This window comes from Bos mutus, chromosome 9 (assembly GCF_027580195.1).
Source record: "Bos mutus isolate GX-2022 chromosome 9, NWIPB_WYAK_1.1, whole genome shotgun sequence".
Classification (NCBI taxonomy): domain Eukaryota; kingdom Metazoa; phylum Chordata; class Mammalia; order Artiodactyla; family Bovidae; genus Bos; species Bos mutus.
The window spans coordinates 59,863,168-59,887,373 of record NC_091625.1 but is presented as its reverse complement, the minus strand read 5'-3'; the positions used below and the strand labels follow the sequence as shown (position 1 = coordinate 59,887,373).

Here is a 24,206-nt window from a genome sequence, read left to right as displayed (position 1 = left end):
TCTCATGCTCTGAGATGATTAGAAAAGTCTCTAAACACTGGCTAGGTCCCTTTTGGTGGAGTGACAGATGTACAAACAAGCGTAATACTATGAAAGAGTGACGCTTTTCCTTAAAGTTACTCTCCATGTCAATTTTATTCGACTACTAATACATTGAGCCTAATATCACCTTTGGCTAGGTAATTAAATTATTTGGGAATGAAAACTCTGTTTATTTAAATGAAATAAGTCAATATTTATTGATATTTATCAGAAACTTTTAAATAATAGATTCTGAAGAAGCTAAAAATGACACAGTTAAGTACAAACTGTCCTTTACCTTTATTGCTTGTATACACAAGAAATACATTATAAAACTGGTGGGAAGAGGAAAAAATAATGGAAGAAAAAGTTACCTGCTTTAGTATTTTTAAGAATAGTTTTGATAACTTCTTAGATCAACTTGCTTATCTGAAACAGAGCAAAACTACAATACAATCACAATATAGTTCTAATAATCACAGCAACTATGCTTTCATTTTTAATTTTCTCTTCATAAAACATTAATGCTATAAAAATGAGGTTGATGACATCCTTATTTAAAAGACACATTATACTGGTATCAAAATGTAGTTTATTTTAATACCAACTGAAAAAATAGAGCTTATATAGTCTATTATTTCAATGAAGTTTTATTATTACTTTTATTTTCAAAGTTGGTAGCAAAGTTACTGTTAACAATATAAATTTTTTCTTTATAAGCGAAATTCCTTTAAAAGTGTTGAAAGGCATTCTAGGATGGGCTTGCAAGGAAAATCAATCATTCCAATATTGATAAATAGGATACTTGATGAATTGAGATTTATTCCTTTAACTTCCTCACTAACTTGTCCTGATTTGTCAGGTTTTTTACTCATTTGGTATCGTAAAAGTAGTTTAGGCCTGAGCCTTTTAGCTGGAGCAATTATTTCCATTTTCCATGATTTCTCTTCAGTTTTCCAAATATACAATAAAACAATACAATAATCACTGCAGGAAGGAATGATCAGTTAAGTTGGATCATGTTCATTTACCTTTTAATTTCATTTAAGGGATATTAATATTAGTCATAAAAGCTTTACAGTTTCAGCACACATACACGCAATCACAGAATTAAAAATCTTTATACCTTTTAAGAAAAGGGTTCCACTTTGTTCAATGTATCATAGTCAAATTTAAGTCTAAAGAAATACACTTCTATTAAATACAGCGGCCATCACTTACCTTAAAGTTTATGGATAAAGTTCAGTACTGATCCAAGGATGCTGGCATCAAAGCCCTCCCTCTCAACTATCCCTAGTTTCTGCATTTCTATAATGTACCACCAATTATTCTAGATTTATAATACCCTGTCTTTAACTTGGTATATACCACCTTTTGGATAAAAAGATTATTGGTTGTTTGAGATGAGATACAAGAACAAAATCATTCTTGAGGTTCCACCTCGAAAAAAAGACGATGTTTGCTCATAGCAGCTAGTTTGACACCCCTGTTTTCCTTAGGCTAGCCTTCACACAACGAGCATGCATATACAGCCATGGTTCACTGCATCTGTTCTGAAGTTGAGAACTGCTGCTTATTCAAGTACAGATGCCCCCATGTGATGTAAGGAGACAGTTGAATTGCATGTCCACCATGAGAAAAGGAAAATAAACGATGAAACAAATGCAGCAAATATAGGCAGCTGGCATTCAGAACACGCCAAAAAGCTAACACTCATGAATTGTCATTATAAGGGTCTTTCTTTCCTTTAAAAAAAAAAAAAAAGTCTTTCTTTGCATATTTTGAAATTTACGGGTCCCAGAGAATCATGAAGTGCCTTGTCGTTTTTGCTGCTGACTCCGGATGACCTCTAGCTGTTTTTTGCATTGCTGATAGTAAGTTGAAAGGCTTTTGTTCTCATCTAAAAGCTTTTTATGTTCCTGCACCAGACGAGATGTATTTTGCTGGTCCTTTTCATCCTGGTCCAGTTCTGCAACTAGTTCCTGCCTAAAAACAAATACCACACATTACATAGGATGGAAATAGTCCTACCTTACCAGCTGGTGATAAAAGCTCTAAATAATTAGAACTTCGATTCTGGGTCTATCATTATACATCTTAGGTACACTGCTGCTGCTGCTGCTAACGGAGAAGGCAATGGCACCGCACTCCAGTACTCTTGCCTGGAAAACCCCATGAATGGAGGCTAGGTACACTAGTCGGACACAATTATGGGCTGGAATGGAAACTATCATCTACTCTTCTAGCATACCCATACAAATATCATACTCCTTTTAATAAGCGTAACTGTACTTAGGTAAGTAGTGAAAACAGATAAAATGGTATAATAAAGTTCCAGAAAATTTCATTTGTTACCCCTTGTATGTAGGAAGGAAGAAAAAAGGCTGGGAAGAGCTTACTCTGGCTCCACTTAAAAGTAACCCTTGAAGTTTTAATCATTCACATTTGACTTTCACATTCCCGTTTTCATATGCAAAGTTGAAGTCACAATTCTATTCAACTACAATGCAGTGGTAGCTAATAAAACATTGCCAAGATAATTAAAATAGGTGCTATCCAACCTAAATCCTACTTAAATCCAACTTACTTTCCTACTTTGAAAATAATGAAATGAATACAAAGTACCACCCTTGTAATTATTTTTGAGAAAAACCAGAGTCTTTTACAGCCTGATAAACTTTTTTAAGTGCCTTTTATTTAGAGGATATTATGTATTAGTTCCTAAAGGGACCCTACTAGAAACAACTGAATAATTAATGAAAGGCTCTCAAACAAAAATTTACTAGTAACATTTCTTAAAGTACTTAAAACAGATTAAAACTGCCATATTTTTTTACAGTGTCCCTCAATTCATCCTGTGTTTTTTTTTCCAGCACAGAATTCCTCTTTCAAATGATTAAAGTATGAAAACAGTACAGATTAAACATGTGACATAAGAAATAGCTTTTTTCCTTAACATAAAGTGTGACAAAATTCCATAGTTCTACAGTTCATACAGTTTAATATTTAACCTATTTAGCTTTACCTTTAAAATGTTAAACTGAATTTATCAAAATCATGGTATTAGAAAATTGTGAAAAAACCTTTTTTCTCCCTTCTTGAAAGTACCACCATAAATCAGTGTCAAAGGAGTAAAATTTCATGAAGGTCATGTTCAAGAAAACGGAAACACTGTTTCTTAAGAATCTCAAGTAGAGAAGAATGGAAATGGGACTGTATTTCTTTAAATGGGGAGAAAAGTAGTCTATTTCCCAGAGCAACGTGTGAGTACTGAACTCCTCAGAAAAACACTCAGAGATGAAATAAAGCCCTCTAATACGTCATTCTACTCTCTGAAACATATACCTGGAGAGACTCTATCTACCAAAATGTTTCTAAGATAAAGCACAACTAAACAATAGTAAATCAAATTATTTTACCTGTGTCCAAGGACAATAAATCCGTTTACCAATAAACCTAAATAGCTTTTAACTTTAAAATTCTGAGAACATAAAATATATGGTTAAGATCACCTATTTATTTCCCTTTATGTCTTGCTAATATAATAAAATTCAGTCAAGAGTTCAGTCGTACATGGAAAATTAGCCAGGGGTGCTTAAAAAACATAAATATAGAAGATTCTTTAAAAAACTAGGAATAAAACTACCATATGACCTAGCAATCCCACTCCTAGGCATATACCCTGAGGAAACCGGAAGTGAAAAAGACACATGTATCCCATTCATTGCAGCACTATTTACAATAGCTAGAACATGGAAGCGACCTAGACGTCCATTGACAGATGAATAGATAAAGAAGTTGTGGCACATAAACACAATGGAATATTACTCAGCCATAAAAAAGAACACATTTGAGTCAGTTCTGATGAGGTGGATGAACCTAGAACCTATTATACAGAGTGAAGTGAGTCAGAAGGAGAAAGATAATATGGTATTCCAATGCATATATATATGGAATCTATAAAAATGGTACTGAAGAATTTATTTATAGGGCAGCAATGGAGAAACAGACATAGTAGAACAGACTTATGGACATGGGGAGAGGGGAGGAGGCAGTGAGATGTATGCAAAGAGTAATGTAGAAACTGACATTACCATATGTAAAATAGCCAATGGGAATTTGCTGTGTGCAGGAAACTCAAACAGGGGATCTGTATCAATCTAGAGGGGTGGGATGGGGTGAGAGATGGGAGGGAGGTTCAAAAGGGAGGGGATATATGTATACCGATGGCTGATTCATGGTGAGGTTTGACAGAAAACAACAAAATTCTCTAAAGCAGTTATCTGTCAATAAAAAAACTAAAAAAAAAAAAAAAGAAAAAACATAAACATAGAGAAAAACTCCACATGAGACATATACTTCATGATTAATTCCAAGAATTATGGTTTTCATGTCTTTAAACAATATTGCACCTTAGCACATTTTAAACTCAAAATACCAATTATTTATTTTTATTCATAAAAGATAACTTACTTTCTCTGTAATAACAATGCAATTTCTGTTTGGACTTTCATGTATTCCTGTGCCATCTTACAATGCTGTTCAAACACTGCCATAGATTCTTTGGAGTTTGGGCATGGTGCTAGAGGCTGGAAATAAATCACAAATGTTAAAAACATAATTAAATCAAATCTCAATATCTAGCTGAGCATTAAGACAGACACTGTAATAAGACTTTTATAGCACTAAAGCAATGATCTTTTAAAAATAAGTGTTAAATAAACCAGGCCTAGAAAATCTCAGTGTCCTTTGCCAGTGTTAACTCAGATCTTAAATTTATACTTGCTGTTTTCAAGCTTTTGAACCATGACTACCGTACTCTTGACCTCTGGTTTTACATTTCAGTTGCCAAACTATTATACTGAAAGATGTTTACAGCTCTCATACTCAGGCAGAGAAGTGTATTACTTATATTTTAGTCACCATGAACATGCCAGTGTATCACAAAATCTACTAAGGAGAAATGAGCTTATATGAGTTTTAAATTTTAATACAGTAACAATGAAGAGCCAAGACCTATTCTTGGCAGCTGAACAAAGATGAGAGTATTTTAAGGTGATTGTTGGATTCGAAACATATGATTCTGGCAATCTCACCAACTTAATTGAGAATCAATTATTTCAATTTGATTTTTAAAAGTTTAAGGAGGCCAACTGAAAGCATAAATAAATGCATACACAATGACAAATAAGAACACAACCACCAGCTTTAAAGACAAACTTCTCTAAAAAGGAAAAAGGAAACTGCTGAGAAAGTACTCCTTTACCTGTAGTTGGTGATCCAGTGTAAGATATGCCATTGGGATGGAATTATCTGATCCATTGGTATCTGGAATTACAGCATGTGTTTTATTTATTTTCTGTCATAAATAATTAAAAACAAAGCAAGAAAGCAGATGATTGTTTTTCCTAGAGAAAAAAGTTACTGCTACTGGTAATTTTTTATTTCTAAAGGTAAACAGAGGACATCCAATTACAGATAATTGGAGTACAACCATACTCTCATGCCTAAATTTAAGCTGGCTATGAACTGAACACCATATATTAAAGCATGTAAGCCCTTAAGTAAAATCAAAAACAGTCATATGGGACCTTTATATTTTAAATTCAGTCTTATGGACTTCTACCTAATCAAGCCTCACATTCCTTCTCTCCTCGATCACATTAAGTTTACTATAAGGCTGTGCCAACTCAGCAATTATCAGTGTTCCTTCACAGGGAAAGGGGGAAAGCAAGAGGTACATTCTTTTCCAGTAGGTCAGCCTCAATTAGCAAAGATTCTAGCCGCCCATCCCACTCCTCCCAATGAGAATCACTGCAGAGAACGAGAGGTGTTACTGATACGAGTGTATTACACACATGGACAGCAAGAAAAGTGTGACTTAATGTCAAAACAATTAAATGGGTTAACTCGAACAACCAAACAGCCAATTTATCAAAATATCTGAACACACAAGTTTTGTTTGTATTTCAAAAAGAGGTAAAACTGCCACAACAACTCGCTAGAGAAGCATGGGTCGCTCTCTTCCCAATATGAACATGTATATATGTTTCTAGGAGCAGGAAGGATAACTGGGAGGTAATAGAGACTTTCCTATTTCAGAAGTAGCTGCTTCCCCAGTATTAACAGAGAATAAATGAGTTAAGCACGTGAGCTATTCACCCTTTTTCTGTTAGAGACTCCAGGAAAGAGTGGTGTAGATGAAGGCAAGGTCAGGAAGACAGCCAGGCACTTCCTCAAATACAATAAAAAACTAAGACAGTTAGATGGTTCAATAACCTCCTAAGTTACTGCTGACTGATATTCCAGTTTTGTTATTTGTTTTTTTAAAGCCACTGAGAATGTGTTTTCAAATAACTCCAAAAACTAAGCTAATTCAGAGCAGATGAGATAATGTATTTAAGGAATACCATGCAGTGCTAGCTAGTCTCTGGGGAGGACTCAACACATGGCGCTGGTTCTTCCTTTTTAATTATTGTCTTTGATACTAAGTGAAGAATTGGGAAAGCACAGCAATTTAAGATATTCAAGTTTACATTTCAGATTTAAAAAGTCATGTTAAACTGTTGCTGTTGTTTAGTTGCTAAGTTGTGTGCTGGAGTGCAATAAAGAAGGAATAACAGAGTATTGCCTTAGAGCTTTAACCCTAAAATCATATATTAATGCAAAGGCTTTCTTTGAAATAGCTAAACAAGAAATACATTTATTTTTCTGATGAAACCTCTCCCCACCCCCTGCAATAGTTTCAAATAATTCCTCCACTGATTACTGCTTTTCACAAAATTAAACTTATTAAAGGTGATTTCCTCTGAACTTACTGGAAAAATTAAGTGTCTTCAAATTTCTTTAATATTTCTACTCTTATCACTCTTTCTTAAATCTTTGATACTTCATATATCATATTTAATCAGTCCCCTTTCCCAATATGTATTTCAGAATTAAACATATCAATGTTTCACAGTATTCTGGGGGTTAAAAAAAAAAAAAAAGAGTCCAAGGATTGTGCTATTTTCAAACAATTTTAAAGCCCTCTGATGGTGGGAATTAAGGTCCTTTACTAAATTTCATCTGTTCTCTGAATCCAAGAAGTGAGATTTTACCTTCTCACTTAAACTGAAATTCAGCTTTCAGTTTCTGGTTACAAGGCTTTCCTGACAGCTCAGTTGGTAAAGAATCTGCCTGCAATGCAGGAGACCTGGGTTCAATCTTTGGGTTGGGAAGATCCGCTGGAGAAGGGAAAGGCTACCCACTCCAGTACTCTGGCCTACGGAATTTCATGGACTGTACAGTCCATGGGGTTGCAAAGAGTTGGACATGACTGAGCGACTTTCACTTTCTGGTTTTAAGACAGCAAGGTTATTCCACGAAAGTCTGTCTTATAATGTTTTAATTGCTGATCAAATCTAACTTCTTTTCCTAAATATCAGAATTGATATTGAGTTGGTTAAGTTAGGTAAAACCTCTCGTCCAGTCTCTTAAACACAAAACTTATAACTATCTCATATTCTCTAAGTATATGCTCCCTTCAACTAGAATGCTGTCTTCTCCTTTCTGCTTTATGACTAAATAATAAATCTCATTATTTTTTTTTTTTAAAGTCACAGACTATGCCAGGTCTCATCTACAATTACTAAAACACTCAGCTTATACTGTAAATGTAGCAGTTTGTTATATACCATGATGAGTTTACTTTTAATGTGTCAGTACCATGACTCTAATCAGAATACAAACAAATGGGGCATGACTCATGTTTCAATCTTTGCAAAGTACTAGGTACAGGGCCATCTCTTGAGTGAGTGTCCCCCCACCACTGTGGCACGCTCTACTGGATCCAGGTTATCTCTCTTACTAGCTGCTCTTGGGTATGTCGGTCTTTTTTTATCCCCAATATATCACAAGTAGAAACCCATATTACAAGAGCACTATGCATTACAATTATTATTTTGTTCTTTTTCTCTGAAAAACACAAAAAACTGCTGCCCTTTTAAATTAAAAAACCCAATTAATTAGGTTGTTTTAACATATGCACTTCTACATTTTTTTCTTGGTCAGTGGGCCTTGAAAGAAAAAGGTTTTACCTGTCTCTTCCCTACAATTTATTCTGTTAGCTTCAGTATCAATATTTTTCTTAGAAACAGTGCAAAGCTGAACTTTATTATTTACAAACTTAAACCAGATTCTCAATACCTAAAATTATATTCAAAATTATTTAAAAACAATAACCACACATTTATAGTATATTTCACAGCAGAGATGAAATTTAGTTGATACTGCAACCTGGACTTATGTATGATGCCTAGCTATTGGTGTTTTGTGGTATTTTAGGTTCCAGAAAAGGAACAAAGAGAGATGGAAGTTGGAAGAAGAAGAACACATAAAATGGAATCACAGCAGTTAAATGAGAGGGATGTAGGAGAACTCTGATTTTGCCCTCATGAATTCGCTATCTGCCCCACTTTGACTGGGATGTCTAGGTTAGTCCAGGATGAAATGAGAAGACCCAGCAAATGCTGTAATGCCAGGGCAAGTATACCCTCATTGAAGGATGTGTGAATCAAAGAGAGCTAAAACTACCTGAATGTCAACAGTCAAATCTGTCAAGATCATTTCCCTGTCCCTTTCTGAGGAGAAGCCTGTCATGATAAACATGTGCTGAGTAGTGGGCAATGTTCTGGAAAATTGGAGGCTGGGCTGTGATGGGGGTGAAATTTAGGAGTTTCTGCCACCACTAAATTTAAACTTTCTAAAACTAGGGAGTACATCCAAGGCTAAATATAGTTCTATCTTACATGACACAGAGAAAAGCCACCCAGTTAATTTTTTTAAATTGCATTATGAACTTGACGATACCATGTCAAATATCTATAAATACTTATAAGCAGAATTTCAGTTTGTAAAGACAGAAAGCTGACTTTTTAATTTCAATTTAATTGCCATTATTAATACCATTGTTGATCTGATATAAAATCCCAAATGGTTTAGTTTTTCGAGGTCTAAGAGATCATCTTCCCTCTCTGACACAATAACATATAAATAATTTTCATAGAAGAATATTCTGCATATTTATCAAGGTATCCTCTGAATGCTAAAGAAAAGTTAATTTTATTATGGCACATAATTTCCTGGTTACCCATAATGAAACTATTTCATTACTACCTTCAGACAGACAGATTTTACTTATATTCTGATTTTGATCAGTTAAGTTATTCATGTTGGAGAGTTTTAATAACTCTTCAGTTCAGTTCAGTTGCTCAGTTGTGTCTGACTCTTTGCGACCCTATGAATCTCAGTACGCCAGGCCTCCCTGTCCATCACCAGCTCCCGGAGTTCACTCAGACTCACGTCCATCGAATCAGTGATGCCATCCAGCCATCTCATCCTCTGTCGTCCCCTTCTCCTCTTACAGGCCTTTAAAAATCTATTTAACAGGCTATTTATGTGACGGAAATGAGGTCTCTCTCTCAGTTAAAAATGATTCAAAAGGTCAAAGGACAGAAAAAAAAATTTTTCTCTTACCAAGGTACACAATATCTTGTATTTTTAAAACAAAACACTGAGATGAAGATGATTACTTTACTATCCTGTTTTTAGTTATTCAAAAAATGAGAATTAACTACTATCATTACTACCAGAAGGATATATTGTAATAGAAAAATCAGATTGAAATATCAACAACAGAGTATCTTTCTACTTAAAAAATCCCCAAACAAACCATCTTCAAAATACAGGTTTAGTATGGCGGGGGCGGTGGGGGCGGGGGGGGTGGTGGTAGAAGGGGAACCACATGAGGAAAAGTAGTTTCCGTCTTAGTAGTCAAAAAGATATTTTAAAATTTATTGCTAAATATTCGATTTTATTAATAGGGAAATCTAAACTACAGTATAACGCCAGTCTTTATAAACATTAGAGTTATCACATGATTAAATGAACATAAACATGATAAATTCAACTTTATTGAGGAAATAAACTGGTCACCTGTGGAATCATCAGGGGTCCATGGATGACTGCGAGCTGGCTTTTCTGAGGTTGGTCCTGAGGTAGTGATCATTCTGACGCTAGGACTGGATGACCTACTGCTCACCTGGAGGAAGAAATGACAGGAGGAACAAAGTGTGATTTTGATATAAAAACAAAAATAATGAGAAAATTTCTATTCTAAGGCAAAGGAAAGACTTCCATTTTTATCAGAAGAGGTTCTAAAACACTTGCAAGAAATCAAATAGATCCTCTAGGAATATTATATTAATATATGTATGCTAAAATTTTATATGCATTCACACCTAATACCTCTTAGAAACCAATAAGCTTGCAAGAAAGTAAGGGAAATGCTCTGAGACCAGAAATAAAGTCTAGCAAGTGCTTAAGCTGCTAGCCCTGGGCATTTCAGCTGAAGCCCAATGGCCTGGAGCTTCTCTGTTCTGCCTGCCTGCTGTCCTCAGAGGAACAGGCACAAAGTCTGGGGTCTTTGCACAATGGGAGTAGGACTGGAGAACCTCCTGCTTAAAGCTAAAACCCAAGCAGGCCTCATTCTCAGTAAACTAGAAAAACAAAACCACAAAACCTACCCTACAAAAGCGGTAACAAGTAAATCTGTCCACCTTAAGTAGCAGCTCTGGGTACAGGGTAGAAAATGTAGCTGCCATCAATCAGTAAAAAATTTCCAAACTCGATGGAAGATGTAACAAATTCCAACCATAACAAAACCCAAGCAGAAAAACATAAGGAGAAAACCTACATTACAGACTTAAACACAGGCCATATTACAGTCAAATTCTAGAAAACAAAGAAAATAGAAGACAGTAAAATGCAGCCAGAGTGAAAAGATCATCCATGAATACCAGTTAGATCCTCAGCAGCAACAGGGAAGACAGAAGTAGAATATGTTCAAACTGCTGAAAGAAAACAATTGTCACCCTAGATTTGTTCAGTCATCAAAAATGGGAAGAATTAGGTCAAAATAACATTCTCAGATGAGCAAAAACTGAGGTTACAGCCCACAGACTCTTACCAAAAGAATTTACCATTACGATGAGATATTTTGATACTCCTGTGATATATAAAACGGTCCAAAAACCAAACTATGCTCACAGTAAAACCTGACCTTCATAAAAACCAAGTTTGGTCTAAACATATTTGTGAACCCTATGCTTAAAAAGGGATTCCCAGGTGGCACGGTGGTAAGGAATCCGCCTATCAATGCAGGAGACATAAGAGATGCAGGTTCAATCTCTGGGTCAGGAAGATATCCTGGAGGAGGGTAGGCAACCCACTCCAGTATTCTTGTCTGGAGAATCCCATGGACAGAGGAGCCTGGCAGGCTATAGTCCATAGGGTCACAAAGAGTTGGACACAACTAAAGCGATTTAGCACACAAACACACACATGCTTAACAAAAGGGATTATGCATTCTTTTCAAGCACCCACGGAACACTTTTGCAAAATGATATAAACATTAAATGGCAGATAATTAGGTTGTTGTAACTATAAGATGAGAATATATGAGTAGACTTGTAGCACCTAACAATTCCTTTCCTAGTTCAAAATTACAGTTCTTTTACAAAACATAGACAGTGACCAAGCCTGGTCACAAAGGTATTTTTCTCTTTGAGTGTAATTACAGTCTGTTCAGACATGAACTCCAACTTGGGCCTGAAATGCTTTATACTACTCTTAAAGTCTGTGATTCCTCAAAAACATGAAAATCTCCTAAGGGCATAGATCATGTGTACTTTTCTACTGGTCACTCCAGGATTAAGGAGATTGCTGAATACATCATATAATGAATAAAAACCACATACATGGTAAAGAACCATATAATAAAGACTCATTAATAATAACAAGCTTTTGGTATTCAAATGTAAGACTGGTGTTTAGGTTTATTTACCACTGATATATAATAAGAATGAGAATATACACCATAGAGAATGGTGATGAAATAATCAACTGTTATTTTTAGAATGCTGTTAACCTCTGTAAACAAATAGATATGACATTATTCCTCAGTCCTTTAACCTTCTTTGTCTGAAAGCCAAGTCTTGAATTAATAAGTACCGTGATATGACCACAGTTATAATTTCTATTGCAAATACAGAGCAATTTTTCTTCAGAGTGCTAGAAGAGGATTTCAGTCAGCCTAATTCTTTGTCAATATTTTACATATAAATATTTGTCACATATGAGAACCAATATCAGTTGTGAGAAATTAAACAAGATAAAATACAAGATTAGGTTTACAAAGTACAAGAATGAATTCTGTACACTAAAAAAAAGGGTCACTGAATATGTGGTATTAAATAATCCCACTTGAACCTAGTATGAATTATTATAATCCTTAAACTTAAATCTTTTCCAAGAGAATTCTTTGCTACTTTATTTCTCTCATCTCATCTCATGTGCACACTCATTTGTTCTACTTCAGATTTCCCAGGAGTTCTAAAACTAAGAAATAAGGCTAATATTTTTAGGTCATCTCATAACTGGTCTTTCTTCAAGGCTATAAGAAAAGCTACAACTTAAATTTAAATCCATAAATTAAGTAAACCAGTCTTTGTATTTCAAGGAATGAGCATCTCAACAAGTAACACAATATGCTAACATTTGTATTAAAAAAAAAAAAACTAAAGAAATACTCAAAAGCAAACCATATTTTTTGAATACCTGAAAAAATCCAAGGCATAAATCAGGACAGGTAATACTTTGATAATTTAAAAAAAGTATCAAACTGCTGGCAACTGAGTATGAAGGAAGTCTTATTTTTATAGTAGCTGTTTAAAAAAAAAAAAATCACTGATGGCCATAAATGCTCTGAAAACTACTAAAACTCATTTAGGTTGCTCCTTCCTTCAAGACATTTACAATCTCCTTCAAGACATTTATAATTACTTTATTCTCAAAGAAACGGAAAAGTTTAATAAGAAATATAGAGAAACTTGACTTACCACAAGGACTGGCTATGAAAGTGGTTCAGAAATGCCACACAGCAATTTAAGGCAGCAAAAGAATACTAAGCCAAATTTAAACTGCAGGGCGAATGACCATCAGTAGACACGAACCCAAACTGGACTTGGACCAAAACTTTATAAAAAGGAATTGGGAGTTATTTACAAACAAAAATAAAGCTCTGCTTTTTATGTTTCACCTGAAAGACTGGGAAAATATTTTCATAAGTTAAGAATCTACGGCCAGGGTTACTATTAGACTGACATCTGAAAGCTATTTAAAACCCTCAGGAATCATCTTAGTTGCTAAAATTATAGGAGCACAAAACAGAGATTAAATGTTGATTTATATGATATTTTTGTGAAGTAACATCTGAAGAGCATAAATATTCAAAAGAAATGGGTATCAGTAGGTAATGTGGATGTACAAGGGTACTTACCCCATGACGATAATCACAAATTAATTAAATCTATACATGAAAGGATGTACTAAAAATATTCTTTTTAATCCAAAATTATGGGCTCAATCTAATTCTGGCTTCACCACAGTTTATTACAAGACAAATTTTAGAATTTTATTTTTCTTATATGGTCTTTAAATTCTCCAATAGGAAGGTATACTATGAATAAGGAATTATTTAGGAAATATAATTATGTAGGCTTCTGATTTAGAGCTTGAACAGAAAATTATTATTATAGACAAAAGAAATAGTATGAAAAATTGTATTCCTTAACTAAATAATGACAATGTATGATAATACATCTTTTGATATGTGACAGAAGGCCTTTAAAGCAGATACTTTCTGTAGTCTCTGTACAGAAGCTTCCCTTATGATACAGAAAGAAATGAATGCCAAAGGATTTTACATCTTTTCAAGTGGTAGTTTTATTTTTCTATAGTAATATAGTGAGAAAAAGTGGTAAGAGACCTGGGGGCAGGCATACAAGCATGTACCAAGCATCTACTGGTGTGTCTGGTACTTTCACATGTTGTAAGAACCCTGGGGGTTGGACATTATGGTCCCCACTGGTACATAATGTTGAAGCTCAGGGAAATGAAGGACTTGCTCAAAGCCACATATCAGGTCAGTAAAGGTAGATTCTTGAGTCCATATAAAAATTAGTATGTCTGGTTCTCTGAATAATCACAATTGTATCATACTGCAGCTGTAATTTGTCATTGACTGCAGCACCCTCCAGGAGAAATCTTGAAAACAGATCTATAAATTTATTATCAAGGAGGATTAGCCTTGCTCAAAAATACAGTACAGTAAAAACTGATAAACAGTATTTAAATAATTAGTGATGATGCAGACCAAATGAAGCCAAACACTTGAAACTGAAGGGGTCTGGAATTACTTTACCATGCGTTGCATTCAGTTTTATATGCAAGACAGCACGATAGAGTGTAGAGTTCGTGTGCTTTTGGAATCAGATCTGGATTCAAAACTTGATTATAGCAAATACTAGCCAGTGCCAAGGGAAGTAAGACTTAGGTAAGTTTCTCTAAGCCTCAGTCTATCTATCTGCAAAATGGGGAAAATAAAAAGTACCAAACTTTCAGGTTAAAATGTCAATAACATATATTAGAGGCCTGACAGTAAAGGCACAAAATGGGTGCACAATAAATAAAATGCAGTTGTTATTACTGAAGTTCTCCAGTTGATCTGGATATAAGTCTGATCTGCCCAAACAAGCTCCTGGGAGACCGGGAGACTGGGCCTTCTTGGTCTGTCAATGTACCCTGGTCAAAGCCTACCATGAATGCACCTACCTGTAGTGGAGTGAGTTGGGTTTAGTATCTGTTGCTGCTGCTAAGTCGCTTCAGTCGTGTCTGACTCTGTGTGACCCCATAGACGGCAGCCCACCAGGCTCCCCCGTCCCTGGGATTCTCCAGGCAAGAATACTGGAGTGGGCTGCTATTTCCTTCTCCAAAGCATGAAAGTGAAAAGTGAAAGTGAAGTCGCTCAGTCATGTCTGACTCTTCACGACCCCATGGACTGCAGCCTCCCAGGCTCCTCCACCCATGGGATTTTCCAGGCAAGAGTACTGGAGTGGGGTGCCATTGCCTTCTCCATTAGTATCTGTTGCAGTAAAGCAAAGCACTCTCCCCCAAGGCACTTTGGGGGTGTTTCAGTAAGGTTTTAGGGTGGCTCAGACGGTAAAGCATCTGTCTACAATGCGGGAGACCTGGGTTCGATCCCTGGGTCGGAAAGATTCTCTGGAGAAGGAAATGGCAACCCACTCCAGTAACTCTTGCCTAGAAAACCCCATGGACGGAGAAGCCTGGTGTCCATGGGGTCGCAAAGAGTTGGACACAACTGAGCGACTTCACTTTCACTTACTAGAGGATTTAGGCTTTTGGTGAGTGATTTGAAGGAGGCCACAAGGAAGGAGGGGTTCACTCTAGATTGGCTACTGTCAGAAAGCAGTGGCAATTCTACCAGGAGGGCAGAGCAGAGTAAGGGTAAAGCTGCTAACTAGTAGAACAGCAGCAGGCACTCATATCCGCCGTGAGAGGGCAGTGTTTGGTTTTCTGTGGGTGGCACAGTGATCTTGTTTTCCATCTGTGCTTAGACAACACTGTAAAATGGCCCTGTTTTGTCTCATTTTTCATGATCTCAGAGTCACTTTGTCTACTGGTGTTCTGAGATACTGTTTATTTCCAGCTTCTTACAACACCAAGGCTTTAGTATGAGATCAGTTCCTCGACATCAGGGGTGGCTTTTTTCTCAAATGGAGGCCAGATCCATTACATATGCTTAATGAGCTTCCTGAATTAATAAAAACCTCAGTTAATTTAAAAGTGAGATTATGCTGTGTGGATTCAATCTTTTACATGAACATTACACAAGCACTTTTAATTAAGAAGCTTGCTATGTTCACCATTCCTCCTCTCCATAGAAATGGCAGTATAAAAATTGCCAATTTTAGTTGACAGATGAAAACTTTAAATGATTTTATTAAGATCAATCTTGAATCAAGAGGCAAAGTAGAAACACCTATCCGATCACTTTCCTCTATGAGATATAATATTGAACTTCATCAGGAAACTCTCTTTTCCTCTGATGATTGTACTGGCTGGGCAAATACTTTTATGTTCTTTATCAATTTCCATGGCCAAAACAAACCAAAAAAACCCCTATGCATCTGTTTAATCACTGCTTAGCCAGACTTTAAAAACAACTATACCTTCAATTTTGAAAATCCAGATTTGCATACTTTTCCTCTCCAAATAATGTTATTTTCATGAGTAATTAGAAAGATTTAATGGTCATTTATCATAAATAACATTTTCAGGGGAAAACGTTTTCACAGCATATTAAGATTACTATTTGTCACTCTCATCCCTAACTGGATATTAGGCATTTTAAGGTTGTCATATGTAAGTAATCCTGAATGAGTGGATCAATTTTAACACTGGCTAGGCAATGGTTCTATAGAACCTGTTTCACAATGAATTTTACCACTGTATCAAATTCCCCCTTATTCTAAACCTTTGGAGTATTCAGTGACAGTTCATGCAAGTCTGCCTCAGTTCCAGTGTTTTACTATCTCATGTACACATAAATATACATGCAAATAGTAGTGATCAAAGTCTCAGGTCATACAGGATTTGTGAGCAAATAAGTAAGGCTTGGTATGGTGAGGTCAGTCCTGAAATACAGTGATGCCTTTATCCTAGAACACAGAGAAAAAGCACTGGCAGATGCTCCTGAGCTGTCTTAGAGCAAGCCTCTCATTCTTAATCAAAGGGAGAATACTTTGCTAGAGTTTTTCATAACTGGAATGTCAATGGCAATAGTAAACAGCATTAAAAAGGCTGAGTTCATCAAACCTTTAAGGGATCAAAGCGAATACCAGATGTCAAGCTATCTATTACTAAATGCCCTGATTAATGCTTGAAGTATTTGAGGGGGAGAGAGTGGGAAATTTCATTCAAAAGTTCTGAGATCTCTCAAAAGCAGATATACTGAAAAAGATGCTATTAAATTAATAAAATTAAGATTTAGGATCACTTAATATCATAATAAATTAGTATACATATTTATTTTATGCATATATGTGTGCATATGCATATAGCTGTACATATATGAATTTGAAGGTGTGTGTGGGCATTATGAGAAATATTTCCAGATATAAGTGAAGATCAAAGATATTTATTTTTAAATATCTCAAGAAGTTTCTGTTAGTTAAGTTAGTTGATGGCTAGAAAAGGCTTTCAAATTTTTATTAACAACTACAAAGAATCTCTAAAATTTCAAGCATGTTATAAAAAAGAAGTAATAATAAACACCTTTTAAGATGAAAAATACTAACACGTTTTACCAGAAATTAAATCGCATTGGTTGTAACACATAATCCTGTAATTTTTTATGTGGTATTTTTATCACTTCAGATGCATGCTACAGTATTAAAATTTATTTCGGCACAACTGAAAGCAAATCAACAACAAAACCTCATAATTAGTCCTCACTTCATTTTAAGAATATGATATAAATTATACATGTTAGGTATTGATGTAAATAATAAAAAAGGCAATGATTGCTACTTTATATACTTGGTTGGTTAAAACTCTGCACCTGTTCAATAATGGCTTAAACTGCAGCACTGTCTGGGACATCTTCAAAGAGGTAAAGGGAGTTTAGAAGAACATCCAGAAATACAAAGATGAAGAATAAAACCCTTAACAACTGGGACAGAAGCCCTGCTAGAGTTCATCCATTTGCTTAGTAAATACTGGCTTAAGGATGTTTAAAAATGTAAATCTAGCGGATATGACAAAGTAAAAGATTAGTTAGAGTCCACCAGGTATATCAGTGCCTGTGACCCCAGAGAAGTGACATCTTTATTGGGGGAATACTTAATCTCTTTAGTAAAAAGGAGGTTAACACTAATGATATATTTTGGAGGACAGTGTTAATGACAAATTGTCCCAAGTACAAAACTGAATACTTCCTTATTAAAGCATGTATGAAAACCACATAATACACACATAGCACTACTGAATTAACCCGTCTCTGCTTAGATTCAAGTTAATAATGGCATTTATACTTTTTTCCCCTTACATGTTTAAGTTGATGATAATGAATTTCTCCATTATTATTTTAGGTCAACTTATAAAACTTATTTTGCAGAGGATATATATTCCAGTTAATTTTTGATTTGTGCCCATCGCTCATCTTCAAAGACAGAGAATTCGAATATTAAGTCTTACCTGACCAGGATCTGTTCCAGTAACAGTCAAGTCTTGGATGGATCTACGTCTTGGCTGCCCGTTGCCTTTTAAAAAAATAATAAAAAATTAAAATACTGAAATCTATTCAGAGACAAGAAGGGTTTAACTGCTACAGTAGGAAGTTGGAATTTGTTGCTCCTTGGATCTACACAGAATGTGAGAAAAACAAGTGTGTTCATTGTTAAAAGAGAAAGAAAGATGTAAGGAAAGAAAGAGAAACCGCTATAGTATTTTAACTCAAAAGCTGCTGGCTTACAATAAAGTGTGTCCTAATACAATAACCACCCCTACCACACGAAGAGCTGCTGAATTCTCTTCCACCATCTTCTGTCATGTACTTAAATAGATGACTGCTTGGGGGCTGGGGCTGATGACGGCATCTATTTCAAGGGCCTTACGTTACAGTTTCTACAGCAAGACAGCCAGCAAGTTGTGAGCCATGACTGGCTTTAACCAACAGCAGTACCTTGTTCGTTTCAGAGCTTAAAAGGATGCTTAGGCTTGAATTTATTGCACTGAGTCACACTTACCTAATCCCATTAGTCTTTGTCAGAATCTAGTAATTTATTATTTGTGAACAACAACTCTTAATTCCTAGTGGAGATGAATGACTCTCATTCCGTTCTCAAATATACAGGTTGTTGAAATGGGCTAGTGTGTTAACCCTGCTTCAGGAACTTCCATGCTAAACATAACTGACTTAAAAACCAGTTTATGAAAGAACTAGACAAATCCAAGTCTTCAGCAACATCGGGTGAACTGAACAATAGCTTCACTCAGCACTTCTATTTGGGAATAGGGCTGTTTACACAGTTATTTTCTAAGATGAGAGATCAGCTGTCTAAAAGGAAACACCAAAATACTATGAGTAACAGCTGACACAATAGTCAAAATTCTTTTGACTCTGAAGACCGTATTATGTAATAGTGGGCAGCGCTCAGACCACATACTCTAATAGTTGTGGCCTGATCAGCCGACAGAATTCATTCTTAAAATTTTATATCTCCATAACCTTCACTATCTTATTTTAAACCAATATATCCTAGCATCTTAATCAAGGTGACCCTACTATTTTGTACATACACTAAAAGGACCTTACAACAGAAGAATAATGTTTAATGCAATAGTACGTGCAGTGAATATAAAAACTCAAATTTATAGCTATCCTCGAAAGTATAACTCTTTTGTATTTAAAGCTATGTTTCAGAATTCTTTGCATAATCTTAAAGTTACTTCACATTTCTTTTTATTCCAAGCTCCAACTTTCAATTACAAATTGACATAACAACAAACTGCACATTTATGGAATCAGGCACACTAAGATATTTCTCTGAAAACTTTTAATTATCCCCATTTTCCTGAGGACAAAAAGGATCCCCACTACCATGACTAATGAGCAATTTCAGGCACATTTCATTCAACACAATCATTCTAAAATTAGCTGAGATGAGACAGGCTTGTAAAAGTGTCTGGAATTCTCTTTTCAGATTAGCAACATTTGTGAATCTGGGGAACCACCCAGCACATGTGTCTGAAAATCATTACATCACCATTGCAATAACAACAAAGACAAGCTCTAAGGGAGGGGGGGTGGGGAGAAGGGGAGGAAAGGGGAATAAAAAGTTTTAAGTAGGGGAAAGGAGAACTGACAGTTAACAGATGCCATAAAATGAGAAATCTATAAGCTACAGCATGAGTCAAAAGCAAGCAATACTAGGCAATGCATTTTCATCAGCATAACCATGGCAGAAACCATCTGGCATACAGTTCAGACGAAGCAAAAAAGGATTGCAATCAACAAATACTTGTTGCTCCAATATTAAGTTTCAAGCCATAATTTAGAAATATGAATGTAAAAACATCAAGCTCCTATTATCATAAATGAAAATTACTGAGTGTGTGCTCAGTAAATTTAGACTGACTCTGAATTTTTGGTAACTAAACACTAATTTAGAAACTCATTTACTTTACATTTTTTCATGATTCTTTAATATGTGCATACCTGTATTAAACACAGCAGTATAAAGGAAAAAAGTAGAAATAAGGGACAATATGATATCATATTGTCAATGCTTAATCAAAAAATATGGAAGTTATAAATGATGTCTTGAGTTTTTTAACCTGTAATGAATTTTGGAACGTTCAGGACTTCTGACAGGGAACAAAGGATATTTTAAAAAATAACTTTTCTAAGAGCAACAAAAGGAATATACTATATCCCTAAGCCTGCCTTCTTCCCCATCCCTAAAAGGGTGGTTGGAACAGCAGCTTATAGGGCAATTGCTTTTACAACATAAACAAAATCCATCTCTCCAAAAAGCTGTTCTTTTTATGTATAACTGATTTCTTGAGCTGGTATTTGAAAGTCATCGGAGTCCTTCCAGAGACTGCTGGCTTAGGACCCAGAGAGTCATTCCTGTGGTTTTTCTTATCAGTTTCCTTACCTAAACTACTAACATTTTTCTAGGTTCCAATTTTCTAAAGACATTATTCATGTAAAAATCAACACATTTTCTTGGAGACATCTTTTAATCAAAATGTTGGAAATTTTGATATTTGTTAAGTTTTGAATATTAAAAATTATGGGACACTTATCCTTTTTATATTTTAAAAAGTGATCTTGGTAGACTACAATAAGGTGGAAAAAGACGACCAAAATATTTCCTGTAAAGTTATATGCACTTTCCTATTTCACCCTGTTTATTTAACTTATATGCAGAGTACATCATGAGAAATGCTGGCCTGGAAGAAACACAAGCTGGAATCAAGATTGCCGGGAGAAGTATCAATAACCTCAGATATGCAGATGACACCACCCTTACGGCAGATAGTGAAGAGGAACTCAAAAGCCTCTTGATGAAAGTCAAAGTGGAGAGTGAAAAAGTTGGCTTAAAGCTCAATATTCAGAAAACGAAGATCACGGCATCCGGTCCCACCACTTCCTGGGAAATAGATGGGGAAACAGTGGAAACAGTGTCAGACTTTATTTTTCTGGGCTCCAAAATCACTGCAGATGGTGACTGCAGCCATGAAATTAAAAGACGCTTACTCCTTGGAAGGAAAGTTATGACCAACCTAGATAGCATATTGAAAAGCAGAGACATTACTTTGCCAACAAAGGTTCGTCTAGTCAAGGCTATGGTTTTTCCTGTGGTCATGTATGGATGTGAGAGTTGGACTGTGAAGAAGGCTGAGCCCCGAAGAATTGATGCTTTTGAACTGTGGTGTTGGAGAAGACTCTTGAGGGTCCCTTGGACTGCAAGGAGATCCAACCAGTCCATTCTGAAGGAGATCAGCCCTGGGATTTCTTTGGAGGGAATGATGCTAAAGCTGAAACTCCAGTACTTTGGCCACCTCATGCGAAAAGTTGACTCACTGGAAAAGACTCTGATGCTGGGAGGGATTGGGGGCAGGAGGAGAAGGGGACGACAGAGGATGAGATGGCTAGATGGCATCACTGACTCGATGGACATGAGTCTGAGTGACCTCCGGGAGTTGGTGATGGACAGGGAGGCCTGGCGTGCTGCGATTCATGGGGTCGCAAAGAGTTGGACACGACTGAGCGACTGATCTGATCTGATTTAATTAGTCACAAATACAGAATTTTACTGAAGGAGTAGTGTCTGCAGTTGGCAGAAGCAGATGTAGTATATCTCAGAAGAGCTCTCCTCGGGCCTCTGTGTCCCTAAACAAAGGCAGGTGTTAATGACACTATCTGTGCAAGGTAAGAACTTGAGATCTGGAAAAGCTCAATTCTTTTACCTCACGGTCTCCTCATAATGATGCTGTGCTGTTTATCGCTTGGCACTTTTCATATTTTACTTAACTACTTATCACACTTTTGGTAAATAACCAATATACAATGGAGCTCAGTGTACCTGACTGAAATTTAAAGTGAATGAATAGTCATTAAATTTTTCTCAGTTAAGAGATCTAAATGCAGCTGAAACCATAAGGACGCCTAAAGTTTCTTTTCAGTTTCAAGAATATTATTAACAACAAATGTCAATTAAATTCACAGACATGGACAAAAATATTTTATGTGTATTAAGACTGATTCAACAAAACACTTGCATATTCAGCCTTCTCTAGCAAATCCTTAAGACAGTACATAATGCTTTTTGGTCAAAGCGTTCTATCAGTTTAAAATGTTAAACCATCTTGAATTCCAGGCTTAGAAATAACAAAAGGTACACTAGAGTCTCACTGTTGAAGTTTCTCAAACAGAAGTACATGAAGGCAATGCTTATCTGTAGAATGGAGGAGAAAAATTTCAAGTGTTTAAAATGAAACCAAGTATTGTAATTTAGTCTGAACTTAAAAAAGAAATTCAGAACCACTGAGTATGATATTATAGCAGTAGTATTAAAAACTATTTAAATATATTCTAGAAAACCCTACAGTTTAGCTCATTTTAAAAAGTTATCTTTTATAATATAATTACAACAGTTATTCAATATCAGTATTTGGAATAGTTTACTTTTGCAAATCATATGTTGGAAATTTATTTCATTTCATAATAGCAATCGATCTGGTATAAACTATGCATGAGGATTTTTTAACAACAGAAAGGGAGAAAGTACAGAAGACTTATGTTTCAATTAAATCTTTTGCAGGTGGTATGTATATATGTATCTGACAGTACTTTCATCCAATGGATTTCAAAATATATTATCATCACAGTTGACTTTCTTAAGTACTATAACTCTTCACACAAGGACTCCAGAGCAGGACTGCTGATCTCCCCTGATAATAGACACCAGAGCCATGAACAAAATATTTTTCAACTATTCAGTCTCTTGTTGTTTAGTTGCTAAGTTAAGTTGGACTCTTCTGCAGCTCCATGGACTGTAGCCCCCCAGGCCCCTCTGTCCATGGATTTTCCAGGCAAGAATACTGGAGTGAGTTACCATTTCCTTCTCTAGGGGATCTTCCCAATCCAGGAATTGAATCCACATCTCCTACTTTGGCAGGTGGATTCTTTACCACTAAGCTACCAGGGAAGCCGACTCAGTCTCTTACTCTATGAAACTGGAAAAGGTTGTTGTTCTTGTTGTGTAACTTTTGAACATTTTACCTGTTTAACTTTGACATGTGAAATTTTAAAAGAAATGTAAAATATAGGTATTCTTCTAACACCAGATCAAATGTTACTATCAAATGTATTACAGTTTCCCAATTCATAATCCCTATCTCATTTGAGTATTTGAGATGAAGATGGAGGGAAAACAGACCCTTGGAAGCTTGGATAATAACAAAGCAAAATGTGGGAAAGTCAAGAAAATCCAAGTAAAAGAACGAAATAAACAAAAATCCATGTTTTTATCAAAATCTTAAAGGAAAAAACTTTAGAAAAATTTAAAGCAATCCAGTAATCTGCCACCCACTCTTTTTTCTCTAAATAAAAGTAACATAAAACGGATAAGAAAACTATAGATCAGATAGTTTCAATTATGGGTAAGAGATGTCTGCATTTACATTAACTTTGCTTAGGTTGCACAGTTATTTGGCAGAACATTCTCTACAAATGAAGAGTTAGCAAAATGTCATACTGTACTGGCAATTGCTCTTATTATGTGTCTTGCTTGCTAAAAAGAAGCCAGATAGATTTACAGCCATTCTGTGAGCAGGGCAAAGTAGAAGGAAGACTTAACCAGAACAAAGTTGCCAATACCTCTTTCAGAGCCAGGCCCAAGGTAGCAAGGGTACAAAAAATTGTGTAGTGTGATCCACACAAGTCCTGAGGTATTAAAGGTCCACTTTTGCATGACCTGAGAGACTGTTAAACTGATGAACGCTGGTGTTAGCCACAGACTGCTTGTTCTTCCTCATTTGTTGACGGCAGGGTATTTAACAGTTAAGTGTTGAAGAACAAGCAAAAAACAAGATTTAAATTTGTTGACCCATGACCAGGTTAGGCATTTTAGTCATTATAAAGATTGTATTAAAAAAATTTTTTTAGAGTAACAGTGCCTATTTAAAAACTTTTAAAACTTGGTAAAAATTTT

General features: G+C 35.6%; 1 protein-coding gene across 2 annotated transcripts in view; it reads right to left on the bottom strand.

Moving 5' to 3' along the window:
* Positions 1-302: 302 nt before the first annotated feature.
* Positions 303-24,206, bottom strand: part of MAP3K7 (mitogen-activated protein kinase kinase kinase 7) — a 65,473-nt gene continuing 41,569 nt past the window's right edge. For both annotated transcript variants that reach the window (XM_005889274.3, XM_005889275.3), the window contains 5 exons: positions 18,178-18,242; positions 9,997-10,102; positions 5,288-5,349; positions 4,495-4,610; positions 303-2,007 (listed from right to left, as the gene is read on the bottom strand). In XM_005889274.3, the coding sequence (XP_005889336.1) occupies positions 1,827-2,007; positions 4,495-4,610; positions 5,288-5,349; positions 9,997-10,102; positions 18,178-18,242 (530 nt within the window). In that variant the 3' untranslated portion in view covers positions 303-1,826. The remainder of the gene's footprint in view (positions 2,008-4,494; positions 4,611-5,287; positions 5,350-9,996; positions 10,103-18,177; positions 18,243-24,206) is intronic.